Here is a 17,482-nt window from a genome sequence, read left to right as displayed (position 1 = left end):
GCTCCAGCGCAGGCCCTGACTTCATCTCCGGGCTCGTCCCTAACCCCAGACCAAGGCTTGTCCTTGGTTCCAGCGGCGGCTTCTTTCTTGGCCCCAGTCACGGTCCCATCCTAAGTCCTGGGCTTGGCCCTCACTCCAGCTCTAGCACCAGGACCGGGCGCCGGGCGCCGGCAGCCGCCGCCACTTCTCGTTCACCGTGAGCGCTGGAGTGCCGCTCCCTCCCGGAGTGTCCCGTCCTGCCTTGTGAGTGCAATGTGTTCTCACTCGGGGTTTTATTTCCGAAATGGGTGAGTTTCTGAGGCTATTTTTTAAATTCAAAGGATTAATAACTTTGGAAATATAGGTAGGAATGCGACGGGAAGATGTTTATCGCCACGACGGGGGAAATGTGAGTAGGATGTGTGAAAATGGGAAGGCTGTGGCCTAGCGTTTGGAAGAAAATAGGAATTAACCAGATTGATTGACACACACACAGACACAAACAAGACGAAGACTTTTAGTTATATAGAGATATCATTCATATTTTGTGAAAATTATGTTATAATGTCTGAAAGCATCATTGGGGGCCCATCCATTCAGAACGTTGGAGTTAAATATTCTATATATATAATTGAGCTTGTGGTGGTACAAGCAGGTATGATAGCAACATTTAAGAAACATTTAGACAAACATATGAACAGAGGGGTAATTGAGCGATTCAGAGCACAATGATGGGAATGGGTTAGATTGGCATCGTATTTGGTGCAGAACTGGTTGCAGGGCCAATGCCTGTGTTGTACTGTTGTATATTCTCTGCTGTACCCACTCTGTGAGTAATTCAATCGCCAATGGTGCACGTAGAGAGACTAGACTTCAGCTGTATGTTGTGGCTTGATTTTGTGCACTGATGAAATGTGGGTGTAGAGTAAGAGAATTACAGTTGTGGAAAGCCTGACAGTAAACAAGTTGTAGTTTGGCATTCAGCATTTTTGACAGAGAGTGCTGGCTCGCATGCATTGCAGTGTCGGGCGGTGCCAGGCTGCTGAGACCACGTTGACTTCTCCCACGTACATTCCAGGGTCCTCGTATGCTTGGTCGACTTTGGTTTGTTTTTTCCAGACCAGTGTTCTGCCAATTTGGGAGGAGGATGGCCTTCAATTAGAAAAATGAAATGTTAGTCACCCCGCAGGAACAATGATAAAACAGATTATTATTTAAATGAAGAAAGATTATAGAAAACTGCAGCATAAAGGGACATGAGGAACTTTGTATACGGAACACAGAAAGTTGACAAACAGGTGCAACAATAATTCGAATGCTAATTACTTGAAATCCAGGGGGTTGCAGTACAAAAGGTGGGATGTCTTACACCAACTGTGTAAGATGCTAGTGAGGTGCAGTGAACAGCTTTGGCCCCTTTATTTATGGGAAGATATATTATCATCGGAGGCAAATCAGAGAACTTTCACTTGGATGATCCCTGAAATTGTGTGTTTTCTGTGGTTATTGTTGTGTCTTTATTCATTGGGATTTAGAAGAATGAGAGTTTGTCTTTTTGAAACATGAAAGATCCCTAGGAGACGATAGAATAAATAATGAGAGGATTTTCCTCTCCAGGGAGAGTTTAGGTTCAGAATGCAGTGTCTCAAAATAAAGTGGTGCTTTCGTAGGTTTAGATTTATTATTGTCACATGTATAGTGAAAAGCTTTTTGTTTGTGTGCTGTGCAATCAAATCAATCGCTGTATATGAATACTATCAAGCCAAACACAAGTTAGAGGGAAGAGGAAGATACAGGAATGCAGAATATAGTTTCACAGCATTGTGGCATAACAGTTCCAAACGAAAAATCCGCAATGAGGTAGGTTGGGGAATCCAAACTGTTGGACCTAGACCATTCAGAAGCCCGATAGCAGAGGGGAAGAATCTGCTTCTGTGTCTGCCCGTTCACACTTTTCAATTTTTGTACCTTCCGATGGATGAGAGCGAAAAACAGAATGTCTGGTCAAGTTTTTAATTATGTTGGCTGAGTCAATGGTGGGGAGTCTGGTCTGTGTGATGGATTGGGCTTCAACCGCAACTATTAGAATTTCTTGCAGTCTTGGGCAAAGATGTTTCCAAACCAAGCTATGAGGCAACCAGGCAGTATGTTTTCTACAACAAACTATTCTCTAGTTGGGAGCTTCATAATAAAGTAATTGTGATTTAAGAAAATATAAATTATCACTTTAATAATAATTTGAATATTTCAAACCCAGGCATTTTCCCAGTGACTGCCTATTCGAGATTCATGGTGAGGTCTAAGAATGATCAAATAAAATTGCTCATCATGTCCTACAGCTCTTTTAGGTTAATGATGCTATTAATCAAATGATGGCTGCAAGACAAGTGGGTAGTGGGATACTTTATATCTTTGCCATTTATCAGGCATATATCAAAAAACATCTGACTAACAACCACGGCACAAAGTCTGAATAATTTTCAGTATTGGGTCTGATTTGCTTAAATATTTTGAAGGACTACCACTTAGAGCACTGTTTTAGAGAAATCCATCAGCGTAAACATGGAGTGTAGGGCAAGACTGGGCCGGCCAAAAGCTGAATGTGACAAAAAAAAAACTTATCCAGAGCATCAGTGGTGAGGGACAGTGACTGAGAGCAACTTTGTTGCCCTACCAAAGAAATGTTAAAATACATTTTGTGTCTTAACAACGTCTGATGTTTGCTTATTGTGATGCAGATTCTGAATTATTCCTGCTTTGTATAATGTGAGATTAGCAGTTGTCACTTGTAACTTTACCAGAATGGTGTTAAGGTCCCAAATCATCTAATTTGTACGGAATAATATGGCTTCCATCTGCTTCGGATGCAGAAGATCTAAATCAAGGATTAGTTTAAAAATGGCAACATGCCGGCATCTACCAGGAGATCAATTAAGTTTTGTTTAGTTTAGCGATACAGTGCAGAAACAGGCCCTTTGGCCTACCGAGTTCGTGCCAGCCAGCGATCCCCGCACACTGATATTGTTCCACATACATTGGAGACAATTTACAATTTTATCAAGACAATTAGCCTACAAACCTGTATGTCTGTTGAGTGTGGGAGGAAACCGGAGATCCTGGAGAAAACCTACACAGGTCACAGGGAGAATCCATTCAGACAGCACCCGGAGTCAGGATCGAACTTGGGTCTCTGGTGCTGTGAGGCAGCATCTCTACCACTGCACCACTGTGTCAGCCTTATTTTGTTGTCAGTTGGATGTTGCCACAATTCTATCTCTACTGTATGAGTAAAAAGCAGTTGGATGAGAGTCCAAAATTGGGGCTTGTAGATCCTTCCCATGAAGGATTGGCGATTAGGATCAAGAAGAGTCCATAATAACATTTGCTCTGCAATTGAAGTGTGCTGCTTCTAGCTCAGCAGTCCATTCGCCACAGAAAGCATCAGCATCACTTTCTACAATTGGATCATCCTGTTTTGCTCCATATATTTAGTGACTTAAAGCCTTAACATGTAGCTCAAGTCAGAGCAATGAGCTGATCAGTGGAATGAAATTCTGCTCTCTCCTAGCGGTCACTCAACTGTAACAATACGTACGTGGATGAGGGTCGAATGTACCGCACTGCCATCGGAGAGTCTACAGCCTCCATGGAGAGCACTGTCAGGTCAGCCAAGAGCCACAATAGCTGCATTGCTCATAAGCTCAGGTAATCAGGTGCCGGGTGCCCGCCTCTGATCTGCCCTGCTGCACTAACGCACACTCCATTTCATGGCCTGTTACCATTGTTGTGTTTTAAAATGCTCAATTTAACGGTCACTTGTGCCGTGTAATCTTTCGTATACTGTATCAATTTGATCATATTTTCATTTGCCCAGCAAATTACTGCTGTCCAACCTTTTCATTAAAACTAAACACTTGCAATGAGACACGCAGAACCATGAAATGATGATGACTTGGCACCAGATGTTAATTGAAGAGAATTGCTTAATTTCTGGTTAAGTAAAAGCCCGAGGCTGGGTATATTTATTAGGAACACTGCCAGCTTATGACTCGATTGCAATATTGCACGTGTACAAAGCAATGTCTCAGATTGAATTCACTGAACTGCACAGAGAACACCTGGATTATGTGGTGAAATTAAATTGCTCTGGTGTAAACGACTGAGCAGGTGAAGACCACACTAGTGTCTTCCTATCTTTGTAGAATTTAAAAAGTAAAATCTGTGCAAGGCGAATTCCTGTTACATTTCTATAAGAGAGCAGCTAATAATTCTGCATGGATTCTCTTAGTTTGTTGTTCAATATTATTTTTGTACCACTGTGGTTTTTGTTCGAGTTGCCTCAAGACCCAGTGACCAGGTTTTAACCATTTATTACTCATTATTTGATAAGTGCTGTGGATGCTTTGTTTAACCCTCAACCACCTCAGCCAGTTGTGCCATTCCCTTAGGGGGGCGGACTCCTAATGATATGGTCAAATTGGGTGAACTTGGATCACAGTCCCTTTGGTCATGGGATTGTACTTGTTGCCTTCTCTGTTTCTTGTTCATGGAATTGCTTATCTATTTGCATTAAATAGAATCTAGCGGAGAAAGACACAAAGTGCTGGAATATATCTGCGGGTCAGGCAGCATCCTTGGAGAACATGAATAGGCGATGTTTCGGGTTGGAACCCTTCTCCAATCTGCTATTGTTAATGCCTCTGTTGAGGACTGACTGGTCTGCATCAGAAAGAGGGAGGACAGGGGGGAGGGTGCAAACACACCAGGGGTGAGGTGTGGGGGCAGGGTGGAGGGAAGCTCGGGTGATGTACAGCAGAGGGGATGATAGGGGTTCGGAGGGGATGGGGGTGTCAGGATACGTCACAAATCCATGTTCTTCAGGGATGCTGCCCGACCCGCTGAGTTACACCAGCATTCTGTGTTTTTCTTTGTTAAAGCAGCATCTGCACTTCCTTCTTTCTAGAATCAAGAGAGATTCATTTGTGAACAGCTGTATTCTTACAGTGGCTCCAGTTGGTTCTTTTGTCTATTTTCGACCAAGTTGTTCCTCTAGCTAAAGGCTCTGTCTCTTTTGTCAGGGATGATGCTCAGAGAGTGAGCTTACTGTCAAGTCAAGCAGAGGTTGGGCAAACTGAACCTGATTCTTCACTATTCCACAAAAAAACAAAGAAACCTGACGGTAAGCTTCTTCAGAATAATCAGCCTGATCATCCATTTCTCCAGAGAGTATACTTTGATCGTTAATTAACCATGTAAACATTGATAGTGTGCTGAATATAGAAATTTCTGATTGATAAAAATACATCGATAGATGCTCCTGAACACATCATCAGTGATGTAAACTGGGGTCATTGGGTGTTTCAGGTCTTTTAACATCAGACACCCTCACCCAGGCGACCCAGCCGTGGTTGATCAGACCACGACTTGTGTTCAGGTGGCATTCACTCCTCACCATGGACCTCCTCTCTTGATCCAGAGCCATCTCGAGACCTTCTCCACTGCCTCTGTGGTGTTCTTGATGGCTCTTCTCCTCTCCATTCCCGTGATGCCCAGTGCGCTCAAGGCTTTGTAGAGCGATTGCCCTGCAGAACCTCTGCAGCCAACCTCGATGGGCATACACCTTGCCTTCCAGCTAGAACAAATGCGTATAATTTGAAGCATTTTAGCTGATGGAAATATTGGCTTTATATCTAGTGATGTTGACAGCAATCAATTCAAAATGTTTGAGTAATTATTGTCAGATTTTAATGTCAAAATTTCATTTATTGTTATCATACACATATTGAAATAAATAACTTATGGCCCAGGACTAGTATAAGGCTGGATCTAGATTTGGCTGATATCGCTGTTGCTCTTGTGAGAGTCTCGGTGAGTATAGCCCCTGTCCCACTTACGTGTCCTTGGCACGCTAAGTACGCGCCCTCAACGGCGTTGTGCCTCGACGGTCCCGCGAAGGTCGCGCGCGACTTCATTCAACCGCACAGCCGTCTGGAGCGCGTGACGTCATTTGAAGATGGACGCAAAATGCCGGAGTAACTCAGCGGGACCGGTAGCATCTCCGGAGAGAAGGAATGGGTGATGTTTTGTGTCAAGACTCTTCAATCTGAAAGAATGGTCTTGACCCGAAACGTCACCCATTGCTTCTCTTCAGAGATGCTGCCGGTCCCGCTGAGTTACTCCAGCATTTTGTGTCTATCTTCAATTTTCTTGGCCCCGCTCTGGGAGTAGAAGTGGGGGCGGATCCGGACTGCAACGGCCTTTGAGCCCCAGGCCGAGTTCGCCGATCGTTTGCCTGCTTCTGCTGCTGTTGTAGGTGAGACGTTGCGTCGCGCCAGGGTCTTGGGCCTGTCCCACTTTGGCCGTCAGTTCCGCAACAGGCCGTTGGCGCACAAAGATTTTGTTCACTACAAAAAATTTTGGAGCCCCACGCGATGTCGCACACAACTACATACCCCTCCGCGCTTCTCAGTGTGACCGGCCCCACGCAGCCATACGATGCCCATGCGCCTCACGCGACCACGAGGTTGAGTAATTTGCGTGCCAAGGACACGTAGGTGGGACAAGCCCTTACCTGTTAATGTTGATGATGGGAATCAATTCACACATGTTGTTCGTATTCTTGGTAATGGACTTTCCGCCACTTGTTTCTTTTCCCACAGAGCCAGATTCTGACTCTGACAGTGAACTCTCCCTGGAAGATGATCACAGTAGCTCCTACGCTTCAAGTCGTTCATCGGATAGTGAAGAAGATGAATTTCAAGGAGATCCCAACCCCAACTGGAAGCAAGCGGCACCCAAGAACAATGAAAGAAATCCCATGCACAGTACACCGAAGGGTAAGACACAGTGCAGCAGGGAAGAGAGACAATGCCTCACATATGTATAACGATCTGTGGGGTGTGTGCCAACCTCATTGACCAGACATTTTTAAGGCGCAGATTGACAGTATCTTGATTAGTAAGGGTGTCAGCGGTAATTGGGCGAAGGCAGGAAAATGCAGTTGAGAGGGGAAGTTAGACCTGCCATAATTAAATGACGCAGTGGACTTGATGGGAAATGGCCCTATTCTGCTCCTTGAACTTATGCTTCCAAGGAATGTTCCCCGTTTGGCACTCCTCTTACTTACTATCACTGAGATGAATTTATTCCCTGATGAGTTAGATCAAGTTACCTGGAGGCCAAGCTTTACTTCCAGGAAAGAGACAGAATCTACCATTGCCCAATAACCAACAGAGAACTGCTGGTAGAGTGGTGTATAACACCTAGACATACACCTCCAATAGAGGCTTGGTTTAAAAATCATTGACACTCCTGTCAGGACTATTGACAACGAATAGTAATAACTTGTATTTGGAAGTCACGTTTAATATAATAATGTACAATCTCCAAAGGCTTTATTAGATAAAAGTGGACACTGAGCAAAAATAGATGTTTGGTGGCAGGAATCCGCAGGACATATTTTGCAGTGCAGAGGGGTTACATTGAGAGTGCTGCCCTGAAATATTCATATTAAATGGTCTCTAAGTACAGGATCAACATTCCTGAAACCAGAGTGCTGCTTGTTCCTTGGTGGTGGGTAACACAGTATTGGAATTCCAGTTAAACCTCAGCCTCTGTTCCCCTCCATAGCCGAATCCTTGCCCAACCACGGAAAGCCGTACTGGCCGGCAGAATGTACAACCGCCAGTGATAGTGAGGATCACGGAGCGCCCGAGAAACTCAAGGTGGAGACGAAAGTAAACGTTGAGTTTCATCGAGAAAATAATCATTGTGGCGACGTGCCGAGGAGCAGTGAGGGCGAGACACCAGAAAAGGAACTCCTGTGTGGCGCGCAGTCAAACTCCAATCCACTACCAGAGCAAAGGAAAGGCAAGTATTCCTCCCAAAATCTTTCATTATTCATCTGCTGGATTCATAAATGGAATACTTTATCTTTAAGAACTGAAATGTGAAACAAAATATGTAAATCTTGTATATTTGAGGTTTAGCTTAGTTTAGAGATACAGAGCGAAAATAGGCCCTTCAACCCACCGAGTCCGTCCGCACCGACCAGCGATCCCCGCGCACTTACACTGTCTAACACAGTCTAGGGCCAATTTACAATTATACCAAGCCGATTCATCTACAAACCTGTTTGTCTTTTGAGTGTGGGGCGAAACAGGAGCTCCCAGAGTATAATAGCACCTTAGTGCTGCAATGGTTGATTGTGATGATCCCCAACTAGAACATTGGAGAGAGGATTAACTGGTCTACTTGTTACTAGTTTCATGTTCACACTGCAGGTAACCTGTTGAATGGGAACCATCTGTGTAGTTAGCTTGCTGTCCTTCCAAATGATTGAAAACATCAAAAATAATTTATTCAGCTGATTATCATGCTGCCATTTAAAAATCACCTTTTAAATGTAGCATTCTTTATTGGCAATGCACTGATTAAGAGTGGTTACGGTCGATAGAGAATCCTGGTCTCCAGTCTAAGAATCCGGGCCTCAGTTGGTTAAGTATCTGTGGAGTAACAGATACAGAGTTATTGACACAGAGTTATTGTCTTTTTTCAAAGATGAAAAATTAGGGATCAAACCTGTTCTGCATGGCTGAGAAGTGGAGGTGGAGCACCATAAAGAGGTGTACACAGCTATGGTGCTTCATCAATGTCCCATATTGTGTGAGGGGGCTACTGCCCTTTACAATCTGTATGATGCATTGTAATAAATATTATTTTCTGTCGCAGGTATTCTTAAAAATAAAGTCATCTACCCGCCACCTTTAAATGAAAAGAATCAGATAAATCAAATCCACAATGAACTCTCCAACTGTAAAGCCACAACCATTCCCCCACAGACTCCACAACCATCAGTCCCCCACAGCTCGGCGACAGCGCCCAGTGACGGCACTCGCACGGCCACGGGCACCGGCCAACTGATAACGCAGCCAAGGCGGCAGCAGGCAAAGAGAGAGTTAAACGGGATGACGCCAATCCCCATGAGCATTCGAACGGGCACCAGCACTAACCGCCGGGACAACTCGGATTCTGAGTGAGTATCCTGGGTAAAAACAAAATGTTTCTCTTTAAAGTAATGCATCCAGTTTCAATTTGTGATTGTGTCAATAAATCCTAGCACCTTTAAGACTTGCACGATAAACAATTAGGGCGGCACAGCGGTAGAGTTGCTGCCTTACAGCGCCAGAGACCCAGGTTCGATCCTGACAGCAGGTGCTTGTCTGAACGGAGTTTGCCCGTGACCCGCGTGGGTTTTCTCCGGGGAGCTCCGGTTTCCTCACACACTCCAAAGATGTACAGGTTTGTAGGCTAATTGGCTTTGGTATAATTGTGAGTTGTCTGTCATGTGTGTAGGATAGTGTTAGTGTGCGGGGGTCACTGGTCGAGGCAGGTTCCATGGGCTGAAGGGCCTGTTTCCTCTCTATATCACTAAACTAAACTAAACTAAATATCTTTTATTGAAACTATCATGGGTAAAACCAAATATTGATGCCCAAAATCATTGGTTGGACTCCCAAGTGTCTATCCTTTCCAACAGACCACGAGTACTTAATGCAACAACTCATAATCAGATACAGTAATGCTCAGCAGTGCTCACCATTTCAGATGCAGGAAATCCAGGTATGGTCACGTGTGTTTAAAGCTGGAAATCCAGAATGGGTTGCCAGAAAAGCCAGAAATTGTTGCCAGAAAATCTCTGGTCTTTGTGATTGTGATCCATGCTGTGATCACAGTAACAAAGCAAGCAGAAATCAGTGAACAATTCTTCTAGTTAAAAAGAAACCCCAAAGCCATCATATCATTTTGCTTGAGGAGTAACTGAGTTTGGAATGGCATTCTGAGCCATAGTTGCTACATAACAAACTCTCTGACCCGAAGGAAATTTCAGCACGTGGATTGTCATTTTCCCAGATAAATATTTTAAAATTCCACACTGATTTAAAATATAAATGCTATAAATACAAGTCAGATTGTGGAGAGAGAAGCGATTAACAGTTCAGGACATTGACCTTGCATGAGAATTGGGGAAAAGTTGGAAATAACATTTTTCTACTTTTTGATAATTTCAGTTTGCCATTTGAGTACATTGTGTTCACCACTGATGATGGAGAACCCCCTGCACTGGGAAGATCACAACAATTGGTTTTGTGGGGTTCCTCTGCAAGTGTGATCCCAAGCTTGAAGTTACTTATTGTTTCACTTCTCAGTCCTTCCTTGATTTCTGGCCTCCATCACCTGTACTTTCCCAATGAACGGCATCGCGTCTTCCAAACAGGCACATTGCTGCATTCTAAACTCAATGCGGAGTTCAACATTTTAATTTCAGATTTCCAGCATTTTCTTCTGGTAAATTAATCTACTTTTCCTATGCACACCTTTTCCAACTTTGTATTTATTTTACTCTCTCATTATCACCTTAATTCACCTTGCCCTGTCATTCCATTTTATCAATGAATCTCCCCACCTTCCATCCCAGCACATTTTGTGTTCACATTTGTTCTTGCCTACCCACTTTCCTTTATATGCATCTTAAAATCAGTTTATCCCTAGTTTTTCCCATTCAGGTGAAAGGTCCCTCACCTGAAGCGCACATCCCCTCAAATATCTGGTCACTTCCTCTTTCAAAACCTTTTATTTTCAATCCACCACATTGACAGCTTTTAAAAAAAATGCTTCTTCAAAATATATCACATGTACTCATAAAAATATCTTACTTTTTCCAGTTTTGATATTTATATTACCAGCATCCACAATATATAGCTTTTGGTCTAATTATGGTTGTTGTGGTTTGTTACTAGTGTTGGTTGTTGAGGCTGTACGTACTGGTAGAGCTCCATATTTAAAACTATTATTATGTAATGTGGTGAGACATAATAACCACGGTATCGAGCTGTCGATGTAGGCTCTTTTACACTGTGTTTGGGGCATTTTCCTACCAAGAGAGATTACATTGTTTGGGCCTATCTTCCTTCAAGTTCCAAAGAATGAGAACCAAAGGGGTCCTGACAAGATATTGGAGACAGACACAAAACGCTGGAGCAACTCAGCGGGTCAGGCAGCATCTCTGGAGGAAAGGATTATGTGACGTTTTGAGTCAAGACCCTTCTTCAGCCTCCAGGTCATATGTTGGGTTGGTGGTAGAGTGTCAAACAAAGGGACCTAACTACTAGGAGCCAGTCATTTAAAACTGTGGTACATTGAAATTTCTTCTCGCTGACGGCGGTGAATCTGGAGAACTCACTGCCCTTGAAGGTGAAGGAATTTGGATCATTAAATGTATATAACGTAAAAGTGTATAAATGTGATAGATCAAGAAATAAAGAGGTATGGAGAAATGGTATGGAAGCTGAGTTAAGAACAGCACAGATCAGCTATGATCATATTGAATGGTGAGGCAGCCTTGAAGATCCTGATGGTCCAATCCCACTCCTATTTTCTTGTGTTCTTTTGTTTTGAACGTCTTATATATTGTGCTCTGATTTCCAGCAGACTTGTGTAAAATATGTTTTGCAAGTTGCATGCTACACTAACCTTTAACCCAACACGTTTTGCAAGCTATACAATTTCACTATGTAATGATTTTACAATTTAAAGAATGCTGAAATAATAGAAATGCTGCTTGCTAGTTTTTTTTCTAGTAAGAGTAGAAAAGTGAATAGTTTCTATCTTTGTAGAAATTTGTGGAGTCAAATTTTCTTGGACAAATGATGTCTTGCATTTAATAAAAAATGAAAACAAATTAACCTGTTCAAATGTTCAAATGAATATGTTTAAATTTTGTTTCTCTGAAAGCAGAGAAATAACTTTAATAGCTAGAATTTTACAGCATTAACCTGTGCACAAATCTAACCTAAAATGGCAATACATCGTAAACTAACTACACTGGGCCTTGTGCTTTAAAATATGACTGCAAAGGTTGGGGGTTTTTTTTTTAACCTTCTCTGCAGTTTCAGCATTGTGATTTAAAACTGCATGCTTTCGCTTTGAACTTACCTATTAGTACTGCATAACCATGGTTCTGCATGTTTCCCCTTCCTTTTCTCACGTCCAGAGGAAGTAATGAAACCTCAATCTGACCCATCAGGAGATCAGAAGAATGATTGGACCCGTGAAGGTTCTCACCATTGGTGTCGCCCGTTCCTGCGTACTTCAGACCCCCCTCCCCCCCAATGTGCTGCGGAGTGTTGCTGTTCTCCACATGCATCAGAATTTCTGTAAAGTGGATTCATGCACAAGAATCAGATTGACTGCAAGTGGGAGACAACACTTGCAAAATGTAGAAAAACATACAAGTACGAGTCGGAAGGACAGTTACACATATGGAATGCAAAATGGCAAAATTGGTGTGTGCCAAAATATAGAACGGACATGTAACCACTCGGGCAGCTGAACCGTGCAACTGGATATCCTGAGGAAATGGACAAACCCCAAGGTGAAGCCTGAAGTGCATCCACTGCCCTGTGTGCAAGCCCCCTGGGCTTAACTGCAGCCTGCCTGCTTTATCTTTCTTGAGAAACTGAAGTACAATACTGTGAGACAGTGCCTCAGCCACAAGCAGTTGGTCTCCATTGTAGGATCACAGGTAACTCACCTGGACCTTGGTGGAAGTGTTTGCCACATCAGTGTCACACTGCAAGTGTTCTCCAGACTGATCATTAACCTCTCGGATGGAAAGGGGTGGTCTTAAAATGAATGCCTTTTGTACAACAAAATTATAAGATGTATAGATACTTTTATATATTTTGTATGTCGATACTTTTGAAGAACTCACTTGTACATGCTTAAAGGTTTTGATTTTGTCATTTTGATTACAAGTTTTCTGACTTTTATAAAGAGTAGAAGATTGCACAATTATACTTGAATTTGGAGTGTTAATATTGTAAAAAAAAAACTTTTTTATTGAAAGCTGTAACAATTTATGAGAAATGAAATTTGAATGTGTAATTATTAAGACAAAATTATTGGAAAAAATGGGGAATCAAACCGGGTCCAACCTTGCTCCTGAACTTGTGTGTTTGAGGTTCTTTTTGAAAAACCACTTAAGTTCAAGGATGCATCTGGGTCCACGAGGGAAGTGATGGTGGATTTGGGTGAGGAGTAAGAGTTCACTGGCATTGACAGAAGGATGTTTGCCAACCTAACTCGATTATTTTTTTTAAAATTGATACCTGTGAATATTTTGGCATTATTATTGTTGTAGATTTTGTTTTAAATTGTTTTAGACGGAAACTATCAGAACAATTCCCATTTGTATATTGCGACTCGCCTGCTGTAGTAAATTCTTTTACCTTGATTCAGATAGTTTCTTCTAACTGTAATACAGTTTCACTCATGGCACAGTTCAAAAGAAGCATTTTTAAAAAACTTTTATGATGGAAACTGAACAGAAATCAAAGAACAGATGTATCATATTTATTTACATGCAAAACACTGGAAACACAGTACAGAGAAACAAATTGTAAAATAAAGAGATTTTGACTTTTTCTATCTGCCTATATTGATTCCTCTCTCTCCGAATTGGCCTTTGTAGGCAGTTATTAAATAGCATTGTGTCATAGTTGTTGGATGACTGCACCCACAGCACTGCTTTCTGGCTGCATACAAATACCCTTCAACAAAGCGAGTTTAGATGAAGTGTGAGGGGCATCATACTTTGTACACAGCGAGTTGGTTTATTGTCCCACACACACACCCCTCAGCGGTGACTGAATACCAATGGCAGAGTCCTAAGGAAAAACCTTGCCGGGAAGGTAAAGTTACAATTTTCATAGATTTTGATTGGGAACTGTTGGTTTATTGCAATGTGAACCTGTACCTGTTGCAATGTAAATCTCTTATTCTTCCGTTATAGCCACAGTATTCATGGACGGTTCCTCAGCCCAACTTTCCCATGTGGCTTCTGCTCTCCATGGTCTCAATCACAAAACACCCCCAAGCCCTTGCACAGTGTGATCTCCAAGGCTCTTTAAAACTCTCAAACTGCCTTTGTTGGCTGCTCTTTCCATAATTAGTTGATTGAATAATGCAGCATGGAACAGGCCCTTCAGCCCACTGAGTCCACGCCAACCATTGATCACCCGGCCACACTATTCCTATGTTATCTCACTTTTGCATCCACTCCCTACACATTAGGAGCCATTTATAGGGGCCAGTTAACCTACAAACCTGCCTGTCTTTGGAATGTGGGAGGAAACCGGAGCACCTGGAAGAACCCTATGCAGCCACAGGGAACATGCAAACTCCCTCCACACAGATAGATAGCACCGGAGAAGCTGGGATTCTGGCGCTGAGAGGCAGCAGTTCCACCAGCTGCGCCACTGTGCTGATCTAACCTTTCTGTTGTTGTCAATTAACTGTAGAAAAAGTGAATTACAAGCTAAAAAGAGGAACCAAAATTATTCATTGTCAGACCAAAGGAAGAAAAAACATGGAATTCAACAAAAAGAAACTTCCAGAGCAGATTCACGAGTGCTTCTTTTTGATGCATCAGTTAGCTCGGCAGTGATTGATTGCCTCAGTTGGAGGGCGGCTGTGGAAGTGTGAACGTGAATGATGTTTGGGAAAGTTAAAGTTTTACTCATGTTAATTTATAACTGAACTGGTTCATACTTTTTTCTTCCATTGCCCGCCAAACTACCTGTCTCATTGTATTTCTAAATAATACTCTGATTGTCAATGCGATTGTTGGGAGTTGTGATGCATACCCAGCCTTTCAACAGATGAAGACCTTTTTTTTTATATAATTGAGTCATGTGTGGAACGACTGATATCTCACTCAGAAGAAGGACAACTTGTTATTAGCTGTAAATGCCCTTTAGTGCAAACAGAGAAGGATGTTCACTGCACCAACTGGCCCTGTCCTGAGTAAGGAAGTATATTCCATTCACTCTGGGCAAATAAAGTATTTTTCTTGCCAGTAGCAGGGAATTTCTTTTCCCATTGAAATATTTTTTAAACATTAATGCTATCAGGAAACAGTGTTGAATGATACTAAGCACTGAAACTTTATATGCCTCTATCAGGTTTCCAATGCCATTTATATGCCAGTCAACGGTTTAACAAAAGCCTCTCTGCTTACTTGCATTTCATATTGAAATCTTTGTGTAATTTGCCTAATCTCCTTTTGTGTTGGTGAACAAAGCTTGCATGGAATCACCTGTAAATGACCTCCTTCGGGCTGAGCTATTACTATGGTACATATATCAGTTGTTCAAGTTCTTCAAGGAGGTAATAACTGGTTCGGCATGCTTCAAGCTGCAGTTTTAAAATCCGTTGCTATGCATTTGCTGATGTTTCTATAAATGAAGTGAAACCAAGCCATCTACCAGAACATTCCTACTTGTACTGTTCATTCAGTCTTTTTTATCTCTTTTTACTGTTTTAATTTTGGGTCCCTTCACCTTGGCCATGAACCAGGCCACAGTATTTTGCTAACTCAGCCAAATATTGTGATCTGTTGAACTATCAGCTAGCAGGTGACTTGCTAGATTTTTTTTTTTCAGTTTCCTTTCTGCGGCTGCTGATTGTTATGATCGATCACCCGAAACACACACTGTGCTGAAGAAGGGTCCCGACCCGTAACGTCTTTCTGAAGAAGGGTCCCGACTCGTAACGTCTTTCTGAAGGGGCCTGACCTGCAACGTCACCTATCCATGTTCTCCTGAGATGATGCCGGACCCACTGAGTTATTCCAGCACTTTGTGTCTTTTTGTGTAAACCAGCCTCATCAATTTCTTGTTTCAACACAGACTTCTGTTACCCAGTCGTTGAACAGTTATGTTAACGTTTGTGTATTCCATTTCAAAACTAATCATAATCTCCCTTACAATAATAGTTTTCCACAAAGGGATATCCATTGGTTATTGTGATGAAGGCACTTTAACAGAAGCATGTGGTTTTTCCTACTTCATTTTATTAAGTTCCTTCCAAGGGTCTTGACCCAAAACATCAACCATTCCTTCTCTCCAGACATGCTGCCTGTCCTGCTGAGTTACTCCAGCATTTTGTGTCTATCTTCGGTTTAAACCAGCATCTGCAGTTCCTTCCTACATAAATCAAATCCTGATTGCTTGCATGATTTCTGTTCTATTTTATATGCTGTGTACCTTTTGGCATTCTGCAAATACAGGCATCATTTAACTGGTAATTAATTGATTTATTTTGCAAAAGTAAAATTTATGGGACTTTTTTTTCTTGAAAAAGCAGCCAGGTTACATTTATTTCTCTCTTGCTTTCGATGACCTGACTGAAGACCAAGTGAAGATCACTTAATTATGTGAGTGCCATTCCTTGTTTGTGCTACAGATTGTGCTGTTCAAATAAGTACTATACATTTCCTATAAATACTATAAATGCTCTTTTCTGATTATTTGGATATGTAATGCTCATTCTTCCTTCAGTATTCTGAGCACCTTGTGTGGCACATGACTTGCACTATGTTATTTTATTCAGGCTCATTTTAAAAGTGTAACTTGCAGCTGTTCAAATAATAATTTATTGTGATCTCATATAGATATCGTGTATTTTACAATGCACTGATTTCCCTGAGTAAAGACTTGGTGAGACCATTGCTGGTGCAAATCATTACTCTGTTGTGTTTCACTTTAACAAGGCACTCAATTCTCATACAAAGTTGCTAGATGAAGATCTACCAAACTCCGTACGCCAGTGTTTCACTTGATCTGAGGTATTTCTGATGTTCAACAGCAAGAAAAGCCCTTAAAGCCATGGCCTGTCTTTTTTTTTCAACTCCCATCCAGCCTGAGTAGTCTATGCTTAAAAGGAAAGTGATTTTTAAATTGTTATTCAAAATGTGTTCTCTTCCAGCTTTGAGAGGGAAAGATCACTCATCAAGTACCAAAGGAAGCTGCATAAAGTAACATCCAAAGCCTGCTTCCTGTACTGAAGGAAACACCACACATCTTGTGGTTTGTGAGACCAGACATTACAGAACATGCTTTTTCTGAAAACAAACTATAGAAATAATCCCTGAACTCCTCTCTGGTAATCTCCTTATAAAAACCATTGGTCCAGATGTTACAAGATACGGCTGAGCATATTATTGTGTTCTAGAGGGCATTGACAGGAGCTGTCTGTTCATCAGTGAAGGTAACATTAAAGATTGGATGTGAACTATTAGAGGAATTCCATCAGAGCAAAGGATTGACATGATTCAAGTTTAATGATTCTGGTTAATCACCTTTATGTGAGTTGGATCAGTATTCTTGAGGTAATGTTGATGGGTGGCACCGTGGCGCAGCGGTAGAGTTGCTGCCTTACAGCGCTTGCCGTGCCGGAGACCCGGGTTCGATCCCGACTACGGGTGCTGTCTGTACGGAGTTTGTACGTTCTCGTGGGTTTTCTTTGAGAGCTTCGGTTTTTTCCCACACTCCAAAGACGTACAGGTTGTAGGTTAATTGGCTTGGTGTATGTGTAACTTGTCCCTAGGATGGTATTAATGTGCCGGGATCTCTGGTCGGCGTGGACTAGTGGACCAAGGGCC

General features: G+C 42.2%; 1 protein-coding gene and 1 non-coding gene across 4 annotated transcripts in view; one reads left to right on the top strand and one right to left on the bottom strand.

Annotated features, from left to right (window-relative positions):
* celsr1 (cadherin EGF LAG seven-pass G-type receptor 1) overlaps positions 1–13,465 on the top strand; it is a 270,069-nt gene extending 256,604 nt beyond the window's left edge. Inside the window, exons 31-36 of one of the 3 annotated variants that reach the window (XM_033039749.1) lie at positions 3,548–3,642; positions 5,058–5,158; positions 6,639–6,815; positions 7,609–7,848; positions 8,710–9,013; positions 12,032–13,465. In XM_033039749.1, the coding sequence (XP_032895640.1) occupies positions 3,548–3,642; positions 5,058–5,158; positions 6,639–6,815; positions 7,609–7,848; positions 8,710–9,013; positions 12,032–12,056 (942 nt within the window). In that variant the 3' untranslated portion in view covers positions 12,057–13,465. Of the gene's footprint in view, positions 1–3,547; positions 3,685–5,057; positions 5,159–6,638; positions 6,816–7,608; positions 7,849–8,709; positions 9,014–12,031 lie in introns of all 3 variants that reach the window. The other 2 variants (XM_033039748.1, XM_033039747.1) reach the window with 2 other exon arrangements.
* Positions 13,466–16,785: 3,320 nt separating this feature from the next.
* Positions 16,786–16,983, bottom strand: LOC116985423. Its single transcript, XR_004415259.1, has one exon. It is a non-coding gene; the product is annotated as a small nucleolar RNA U3 (small nucleolar RNA).
* Between the last annotated feature and the right edge of the window lie 499 nt (positions 16,984–17,482).

The sequence above is a fragment of the Amblyraja radiata genome, chromosome 21 (genome assembly GCF_010909765.2).
Source record: "Amblyraja radiata isolate CabotCenter1 chromosome 21, sAmbRad1.1.pri, whole genome shotgun sequence".
NCBI lineage: Eukaryota > Metazoa > Chordata > Chondrichthyes > Rajiformes > Rajidae > Amblyraja > Amblyraja radiata.
The sequence above is the reverse complement of the archived record's forward strand: the minus strand, read 5'-3'. Positions and strand labels throughout refer to the sequence as shown.